A 10561-nucleotide genomic window follows, 5' to 3' on the forward strand; every position below is an offset into this window, starting at 1 on the left:
TAATAGCGATTGTCTAATTAATAATTATTAATAATTAATTATAAATAATAAATTAATAATAAATCGATTATCTAATTATTAAGGATAGTAATTATTAATAAATAATAATAAAATATTATTAATTATTAATAATTAATTATCAATAATAAATTAATTATAATAATTATCTAATTATTATCAATGAATTACAAATAATAAATTAATTAATTACTTAATTATTAAAATAATAAATAATAATTTAAATATATTAATTAGATTAATTAATAATTTACTATCATTAAAATTAAATTTAGATTTTAATTAATCTTGTTCTCATCAGGGAACAAGCTTATTCCAGTAAAAAGGTGGAACAGCAGTTCCAGCCTTATACCGGCTTGTTCTTAAAATCCTGAAATTACTGTTCCCGAGCAACAAATATTGCGTTTGGGAACAAAGGGGGTAACCAAAGGGGGGTTACCCTTACCCCCTTTGTTCCCCAACCAAACACTACCTTAGTTAATTTTGGTTAATTTTAAAAAAAAGTTTTTTCTAAATAAATACTCTCTCAAGTACGACTCGGATTATTATTATTATTTAGTTAATTTTTAAAAAAGGTTTTTCTAAATACACCGCTTCCCCTCGCAGCTTACATTTCAGATTTTTTTTTTTATTTTTTTTAAATTGTAATCTTTCTAGGGTTTCCGCCCACGACCTGCCCCTCTTCCACTTTCTCTGAAACCCTAATCCTTCCAAAAACCCTGGTAGAAATCTCCTCCTCCGGTCGATCGGCTCGCTGCTCCCACAATCGTAGATTTCTCGCTCGGCATCAGCACGCAAGCGGAATCAATCGAGCCTCCACATCGCATGATTTCCGAGCCGAGGTCGTCCGATGGAGGGCTCCCATCGGCCGGAGACCGTCCCGTCGGCGACGCCGCGGCCGCGGAGGACGATTTTGAGGCAACGGAGGAGGTCGGCGGCGGCGGATCGGTCGGCCGGGAGGAGGCGGTGGCCGACGTCTCCGGGAAAACGTGGGAGGTGGCGCTTCTCGAGAGGCCTCCGCGCGACGTCGGCGCCGAGGCCCTGTACGTGTACCGCAACACCTTCAATTTGCTCCCGAGAACGATCGGACGGCTGGGGAGGCTCAAGACCCTCAAATTCTTCGCGAACGAGGTAGACGTTCTACCGCCGGAAGCTGAGGATCTGGTGGAGTTGCGACGGTTGCAGGTGAAGGTCTCGTCGCCGCGGATCTCGGGCATCCCCTTTCGAAAGCTCAAGTCTTTGAAGGAGCTCGAGCTTTGTAAGGTCCCGCTGAGGCTGTCGGCGTTCTCTATATTGTCGGAGATCTCCGGACTTAAGTGCCTTACAAAGCTCTCAATCTGCCACTTTTCAATCAGGTATTTAATCCTCCCACTTCGTTCGATGATATGCGCCGATTGCAGAGCTGTTCTTAACTAGTGAGCAGTAATGCAGGATACTTAAATTTGGTAGGTTAAAAGTTGCAATACTTCTACTTCGTTTGTTGTATAACTAGTGTGGAGATTATATTCTGGTTTAATCTGAAGTCGAAACCATGCCGTTCCTGAGGTGACAATATTCTGAAGGACCAAAAAAAACCAAAACAGATCCTTCTTGCAGAGGTTAGAGAAGTATGTAGTTCAAGGCTTTGGAGTTCGAGTTTTTTAATGTTAGTCGCATTTTAAGGGTCAGATGTATAGGATCCTCTGTTCTAGTTATATGCAGGCCCAATTCCAAGCGTTCGCACTTTAGATAGGATGCAATTGAAATGGAGGCTTCTGTTTCAGCGAAGTCCTTGCACTCTTTTTGATGCCGTGAAAGCAATGGTTGCCTAGATCGTGTTTTGCTAAATCAGTCATCATTTTTGTAATTTGCTCTTTCAGTGGATAGCCATATAGCATTTATAATATTAGTTTCTCAAATCCTTTTGAATCAATGGATTTAGAAACAACTTTTTAGCTAGTTTATATATTCATGTGCAAACTATAAATGTTCATCATAAATCTTGGTTGCAGTTTGTGGTTGTCAAACATGTTTCCTAGATACACAGTGGTATATTCTTAGGGGCAGGACCATTAATTTGATGATTTTCTTCCAATTTGCAGATATCTTCCTCCTGAAATTGCTTCCCTGAAAAAACTTGAGGAACTTGATCTCTCTTTCAATAAGCTGAAGAACTTGCCTGATGGCATATCCGAGTTGAATGCCCTCCGATCATTAAAAGTTGCTAACAATAAATTGGTTGATTTGCCATCTGGAATCTCTTCTTTAAGATGCCTGGAGAGTCTGGACTTGTCAAACAATAGACTCATTTCATTGACGTCGCTTAATCTTGCTTCAATGTTCACCCTTCAGTACTTGAATCTTCAGGTAAAGTTCCATTATTATGCTATTTTTATTTTTGACCACAATATTTGCAGTTTACTTCAATTTGACAATTCTTCTAAATTTTGCTGGATTTGTTTCTCTTGCTGCTCTGAATTTATTTGCTTTGTTTTTTAGTGCAACATGCATCATTTTAAACTGCACCAATTAAATTATTCTAACCTTTTTAAAAATTAAGAAGAGGTCACAACAACAATTTCTACATTAATTATATATCTACAGGTACATTCGTATGCACATACCCACATAATAATTTGGGTGCAAAGATGCTCATGTATATTAATATACATGTAGATAATCTTATTCCTCCTTGTTACTGTATAAAAAAAAGAGGAAATTTTGCTGTGTTCTCTGAGAATGGCTGATGGTTATTAGGCATTTGTACACTTTGAATTTCGACCGCCAATTGGATCTTTGTAGGATTTGGATGGTTTTATTATTTAGATGGTTTCACTGTTCTAGCTTATCATGTAGTACACTTTGAATTTGTACAATTTGACTTTCGACCACCAATTGAATCTTTGTAGTATTTGTTATCATGTACACTTATTTTTAGGCATTTAAACTTGTAATTCTTGTGCTTTTAGAACTAACATTCTTATGCTATTTTTCCACAAGTTTAATAGGATTCACGGTTCTTGTCAAATTCCTTCATGGATATCCTGCGATTTCAGAGGAAATGGAGATGTCCCTAAGGGTGAAAGAGTCCATTCATTAGTCAAGATGGGTGTTGATGGTCTGGGAGCCAAGCAGAGCATTGTGAATAACCCATGTAATGGTATGGACCATTGTTTTTTCTAAATTAATCCTGATTCAAGTTTAAAAGAACTGATGGTTATATTCAATCTTGATATCAGGTCACATTGGATCTTGTTCATGTTTATATGCTGAAGCTTCATCAAGTTCAAGAATTCACACAGCACAGAAAATGAGGAAGAGCTGGAAGCGACGTGATGGCCCCCAACAGAGAGCTCGGCAGGAAAGGTTAAATTTTAGCAGGAATAGAAAAGTTGACGATAGTAGTGACGATGTGACTTCAAAGATGGTTGAAGAAAATGATTCTAGTAAAGTGCCTGACATGGAAAGCAAACATCCCGATATGCAGGTTACTATTGATGAGGGAAACTTGATTGAATGTTCTTTGAAATCAAGTTTTAGTTCAGAAGCTATATCTAGCTCTGTTGATGATGATGTATGTGTACAAGATAGTGCCGAAAGTGAGAAAATTAGCTTGAAGAAAAGTTGTCAGGATGATTTTTCATGCACTAGTTCTGTGTCAACTTGCTTGAACAAAGACTCCGACTTTGAAGGAGAATTGGAGGACAGTGGTTCATCAGTCAATCATCTCAGTGAAGCCAAAGAAGTTAGTAAAAACTCTTGCAAGGCAACTAAATTATTTTTAAACTCAAAAAGGCATCCTGATATGGACAATAATCCTAAGCCCAGAAAATTTCGAAAGCCTTTCGATGACTGTTCAAACCTTTCTTACAAGTATAGCATAGAATCCTTTTGCAGTGTAGATGACCATCTACCAGATGGCTTCTATGATGCTGGGCGTGATCGACCCTTTATGTCAATACAAGATTATGAGCAGTCTTTCTCTCTTGGTTCACGGGAAATTATTCTTTTGGACAGGTTAGTTTATATCATCTTTCATAATGTTGCTCTAAATATTTGTAGAATGTTATATGATTACTTAGGATTTGTTTGGCTCTGCTGTTGGGTGTAGGCTGTTCAATAAGTGCTATTTGTCTAGCACCTTTAGTAGAAGAATTTAGAAGAAGAACTATATCAAATACCTAACAACCTTTTACAGCAGAAGGAGAATTTCCAATTTGGTCATTTTTCTGTTTGGGGTCGTAATCTCATTTTAGCTTCCCACTACTGCAATGGCTCAAGATATTCTTTTTGCAAAAATGCGGCAAGAAGTAACTGCATCTGAAACTAGAAGCAAAAATGGGGCCAAATGGGCACTTACCTTATCTTGATTTTAACTCAAAATAATGAAATCTTTGTTTTGTTCGACTAGAGAAGAGGATGAGGAGTTGGATGCGATTGTTTATTCTGCACAATTGTTGCTGTCTAGTTTATCGAGGCCAAGTTTAGCTGAAAGAGAAGATGCTGCTGCTGACAACTTATTGAGGGCATCGATTCTCGCTCTCTTTGTTTCTGATTGCTTTGGAGGTAGTGAGCGAGGTGATTCTCTTATGAGAACTAGAAGAGCTGTTGTGAGTTTGAATAAGCAGCAGCCTTTCATCTGTACTTGTTATACCAGAAACATTTTTGACAGCACTGGAGCATCTAAACAACTGCATGGCTTCGCTCAAAATGTCAACTTCAGCGATCTATGTGACAGGTCCATACATTTTATCAAGGAAACACATAAGTCAAATGTTGTGCCTATAGGGAAACTGCAGTTTGGTGTTTGTAGGCATAGAGCTGTTCTAATGAAGGCAAGTCATCTTCCCTCTACGCTTTGCTTGTTAGCTCATAATTCAGTTTTCTGTCTCTTTTTATTTCTTTTAAATAAATCTCTATCTTGATTTTAGTTATTATGTTCGTGTAGTATCTTTGTGATCGAGTGGATCCTCCAATTCCTTGTGAGCTTGTTAGAGGATATCTAGATTTTATGCCTCATGCTTGGAATGCTGTTCTTGTTAGAAGAGGCAACACTTGGGTGAGGATGGTTGTTGATGCATGCTATCCAACTAATATTCGAGAAGAGACAGATGCAGAGTACTTTTGCAGGTGAGCTGCTGTTGTGTTTATGTAAAATTTGTTTTTACAGCATCTGTGTTTTAGAGATATTTTTTATTGGCAATACATGGCAGGTTTAAAATACTTCTTTTCATCTATACAGTGTTGTAATAGCATCTTGTTTCATGGTTGCATCTGACATTTCACATTTACTGTGTTAGTCTTGAACAATGATTTAGATTTGGTTTGCCACACTTGTGCCTATAAAGCCTTAAAGCCACTGGCTTTATATGGTGCCGTGGTACCACCAGCTCTTTGGGCCTAACGCCACATGGCACATGAAAATTCAGGCATATTGTTTCTGGTACGTTAGATTCGTGTACGGTTTGTCATTAATTTACCGTAATACATCAGGACAGTTATGCCAAGTTCCAACTGCTTGTAAATATTGTTGATGTTGTCATCATATGAAAGCTGAGCATTCTGGTTTTGCTTCTGTTTCAGGTATATTCCTCTCAATCGACTGCATATTCCATTGGAGGGTGATAATTCTCCCATCTTCGGATTCTCTTTTCCTTCCCTCTCGATTTGCGAAGAAATTGAGACTTCATCAACACGCTCCATCTTCCACTGTAAAATTGGAACAGTTGACACTGCTGTTAAGGTATTATTCAACATGCTATGTCTTGCAGTTGCTTATTTGTTAATTTCTTGCCTTGAGAGTTACTGCTATCATGTTGTTAACTGACTTGATTAAATGTTTCAGGTGCGTAACTTAGATGGACGTGTGGCTTCCAGTGATGAAATGAGAAATTTTGAGTATGGGTTTTTAGCAGAAGTGAGGATGCTTGGTGCTTTGAGGAAACACAGGTGTATAGTAGATATTTATGGCCACCAGCTTTCTTGTAAGTGGATTTCTTCGGGAGATGGCAATGAAGAATACAGGCTACTGCAGTCTATAATTGCAGTGGAGTATGTAAAAGGAGGGTCTGTAAAGGTTGGTCGATGAAACATACTCATTTATCTTCCATTCTTATAATCTTTTAAAGAAAATATATGGATAGTTCCTGTACTATGCCAATACTGCAACTTAGTCCCCGAACTTTTCATTGAAGGATTTTAGTCTTTGAAATTTCTCATATATTGCAGTTTTATCCCTACATATACAAATTCTCCAGGTTCTTCTGTTAACCATTTCCCTTCTGCAAAATAGCTTTCTTGTACTTAAAAATAGGTTAAAAGGGTATGTGTTGTCAGTCTTTTTTGAGTGGCCGTGATGGACTTGAAGAATATGGGACTAAATTGTTTCAGCGAATGGATTAAGAACTGGGATTATCTATACATTCTGCATAGTCTTTATTGACCTGGCTATCATTTTTGTTAATTTTCTACAGGGTTATTTAAAGAAACTATTGGATGACGGTGAGAAGCATGTCCCAATTAACCTGGCATTTCATATTGCTAGAGATGTTTCCTGTGCGTTGGTCGAGCTGCACTCCAAGCTCATTATTCACCGTGATATAAAAAGTGAGAATGTTTTGATAGATTGCAATTCTAAGAGAAGTGACGGTTACCCGGTTGTCAAGCTTACCGATTTTGACCAATCAATTCCTTTACACTCCTCTTCACACACGTGCTGTATCGCTCACCATGGTGTACATCCTCCCAATGTTTGTGTTGGGACACCTCGTTGGATGGCTCCCGAAGTCTTGCAAGCTGTGCATCAGAAAAATCGATATGGGCTGGTATGTCATGCTTATTTTGAGAAATTAGAAATTAAATGTTGACCAGAAAATTCTTTTCTTTGCTTCCCTTTCTATCTTATTATACAGGCAAAAAGGTTTTGCCATGTGTGAGAGAGTGTGTCATAGTTGATTCGACTTTGTTCTTGTTCATTACATGATGTGACAGTGCTTTTCCTAAAGCAATTATGACATGATTATAACAAGTATTCATATACTGCTTATATTGAAATTAAAATATTGTAGAAGATGGCCAAATTTACAGTACCCTACTGATGTCTTGTGCTGGATATTCCTCTCCTGTTCCTACAGTATATGATAAAATTATATTCTTTTTAGACAAATTTATTGAGTAATTTCCATGATTTTCCTATCCTACTTGTCTACAGGAGGTGGATATTTGGTCATTCGGGTGTTTTCTATTGGAGTTGCTGACCCTTCAGGTCCCCTATCAGGGATTATCTGATTCAGAAATATATGATCGCTTACAAGTAAGTTATTTTAAAATGCTGCAGCCTTTTCATTATCTTCTCTTCTAACTTGGAAATTATGATTACATTATAGAGGTGCAACTTGCCCCAGCTCTATAGTTCTTTTCTTCTATTTTCACTTATGAACAGTGTATTTATGTATGCCACCTCACATTAGTTCTTGTTAGCTCAGTCTGGCTTGATTGGATGTTCTCTTTTTGGCTGTATTGGGTGCAATACTGTAGAATAACAACTTTAGGTTTATTGAATGAAGAAATTTGTTGCCCTATCTCTCTCGTTTATTTTTTTTCCTTCCTGGTGAGGCTAAGCAGAAGAATCATAAAATGGTTCAACATCACTTTCTGAATCATTTGCTTTTTGTGCTTTCCATCATTGTTAAGGACAGCTTTAGACCTTCACCACAGCAGGACAAGAAGTTTCCAAGTAGAGATATATAATATTGCATCATGTTCTTGCGGTGGTACGCTGTTGTAGTCTTGATAACAATCAGATCACTCCAATTCCAAAGAAAAATTTTGAAATTTAAGTTGCTTTTCTTTTGAAATCCTTGTTGTAGCTGCAGTCTGACGTGTCAATCTTCTGTCTGAAGCTGAAACTTGTATGATGTTTTTTGAATCGTCATTTACCCTAAGCACTCGCCTAAGTTTAGCTCTTTGCGCTGAATGATTATCCAAAATCCTGCTAAATACTCTCACTCTAAATACTCTCTCTCTCTCTCTCTCTCTCTCTCTTCCTTTAGTTAGTTGTGCTTATTCGTTTAACTCTTCATGAACAGAGGAAACAAGGTCCGCAGCTAACACCAGAACTAGAAGCATTCTCATCCTTAGACGAGCCAATTACTCGGCTGAATTTGGGGATATCATCTGATGCTGCCGCCGTTATGTTGAAGCTATTAATCGATCTTTTCCACCAGTGTACCAGAGGAAATCCAGCTGACCGTCCCACCGCAGAAAATATATATAACTCCCTCTGTTCTAATTATAGGAGGCCAAGTTCGACTTAATCTTCAGGAATGAGCTCTATTCTCTTGCGGCTAAAGAGATGTTTGTAGCTTCTAATTTCTCCTGTAGTTTATTTGTTGTTTTTGTTGGCCAAAGTCAATATAATTGTATCAGCCATATTGATAATCTTTATGATTTATCATTTTTTCCTTTGATGATCTCACCGAGGTGATTTTGGGTCGCCCTGTTGTTGTTTTTTTCGTCCTGTAATCTCATTTAGCGCAGATGGTAAGTTAGATATTGACATAATCTATCGGACGCACTGAACCTATGTAACGGATAATTGTTGTGGTTCTAAGTTAAATCAGAGTTAGCAATATTGACAATTTGTTTAAATTTTGTATGAGGTCAGATGTATTCTGAAGTTATGTTATAATTTATGAATAGTTCTTGATAGTGACCGGATATCTTCACCAACCAGAGTGTAGAAAAGTGTAATTTATGAACAGTTTTCATATAATAGGGGCTGGACTTCTTCACCAACCAGAGTGGAGAAAAGTGTACATGATATTATTTTCCCACAGGGATTCAGCACAAATAGCTTTTATAAATATTAGATCATTAAGTGGTCTTATCTCTTAAGCTCGATAACATAATATGTTTAATAATGGAGGCAACATGTTGTTGTACAAGTTAAAAGGGCTTTATTTTTATGTTTGTTTGCATGTATACATATTTATTTATTCACCTCAATGGTATGTAGCCAGACTAGTAATTCAAAAACATATTGTAATTGTGCATATATGCATAAATTGCCATGGTTTTGAAAATTAACCGGTTTCCAGGATGAAAATAAGAAGAGTAACTCCGCATAGGCAAATATAATCTTACAGCTTTTGTTATTTCAGGTAGTTAAAATAAAATTTTGCGCCTAGGAATTTAACATTCAATTTTCTTCCTGTTGCAATCGGATACCGTAGAAAATAACTTGGTGCATGCAGAAACTACTTAATTCTAAAGATAGAATTACTCAAATAGCATTTCTGTGTTCTGTATAAGATCCAACTCACCATCTGACATTTACTAGGCTTTTTTTTTAAAAAAAAAGTTCTGACAGTTTCAGTGATGAACTTGTCTTGATCAATCATCTGAGAAAAATTTTACAGAAGGATTTAATTACTGAGCGAGGATTGCAAGTTAATGGCAGGTTGCATCCAACTATCCAAGGCCTCATAAGATCATCTACTTAATTACAAGAGGAGCTCCCCATCTAGTTTTTGTCTTTCACCACTCCCAAGTGTATACGGCGCGCGCCACACGACACATAACAAAGATTCTCTGATCAGAGCTGCAGGCATAGCACATGAAGAGACCCAGCCAGAAGAATCCCAATCTGAAATACTGTTTGAACCTTCTCTGGCTGGCATTTTCATATGCTATACTGTAGAGAATTAATGGATTGTAAACAACTCAGCATAAAAATATACAAGCTTTTAATTTTGAGGCTCAAGTACAGCTACAAGCCTAGAAACCAAATTAGGCTTAGTTGGACTCGAATACGGATACGTGCTGTAATTAAATACAGTCGCCTCTCTTTCTTTTGACTCGGCATTACAAAAGCTTTGAACCCTAATTGTTAGTATCTGCATCTCATAAACGCATGGGGTACGAACCCTATGTCTTGCTCCCATCCATCCTCGACTAGTCGACTAGCCTTCTTTCCCCTACCACCTGCAGCCCTAGCTGAGAGACCTAGAATAGAATAGAATAGAATACATCTCTCTATCTCTCTCTCTCTCTCTCTCTCTCTCTCACACACACACACACACACACATTCACATGCATGCACCAAACACATTAATGGGCTTACCCACCTTAGTATCATCTCCATCTCATGGGCATTTACCCAGACCACCTCCTCCTATATAAATTAAACAGCCCGGTGGGATCTTTCATGTGTTAATTGTAGTTGTTTTACACTATTTCTTTCTTTCTTTCTTCTTTGTTTTCTTCTTCTTCTTTTCCAGTTTCCATGTTTAGCTTCTCTTCTTGTTAAAACTCTACTTTTACACTTTACATGCATGCATGAGAAGGTTTACTTTCTCTCTAGTTAATTAATTTCTTTGCGGTTTATATTTCCTATTTCGTTCACATGTTTGCACCCTTATGTTTTAGTGGTCTCTAAAGATTTCGATGGCCTCTATCATTTTACTTAAACATGAAGAGGTTTCATCTGGAAACCTTCATAAATACTCGTGATCTTCTTGTTCGTGCCTATCTTTGCGCCGTTTTCAGTTAACACTGAATTTTT

At 37.4% G+C, this 10561-nt stretch overlaps 1 protein-coding gene across 1 annotated transcript; it reads left to right on the forward strand.

Moving 5' to 3' along the window:
* Nucleotides 637–8656, forward strand: LOC109712347. The gene is made up of 11 exons (XM_020235870.1): nucleotides 637–1373; nucleotides 2100–2364; nucleotides 2998–3157; nucleotides 3237–4014; nucleotides 4409–4832; nucleotides 4946–5127; nucleotides 5581–5740; nucleotides 5843–6073; nucleotides 6471–6821; nucleotides 7208–7309; nucleotides 8085–8656. The coding sequence occupies exons 1-11, from the start codon at nucleotides 844–846 to the stop codon at nucleotides 8310–8312; spliced, it is 3411 nt and encodes a 1136-aa protein (XP_020091459.1). The 5' UTR covers nucleotides 637–843; the 3' UTR covers nucleotides 8313–8656.

This window comes from Ananas comosus, linkage group 1 (assembly GCF_001540865.1).
Source record: "Ananas comosus cultivar F153 linkage group 1, ASM154086v1, whole genome shotgun sequence".
In the NCBI taxonomy this organism is placed as follows: domain Eukaryota; kingdom Viridiplantae; phylum Streptophyta; class Magnoliopsida; order Poales; family Bromeliaceae; genus Ananas; species Ananas comosus.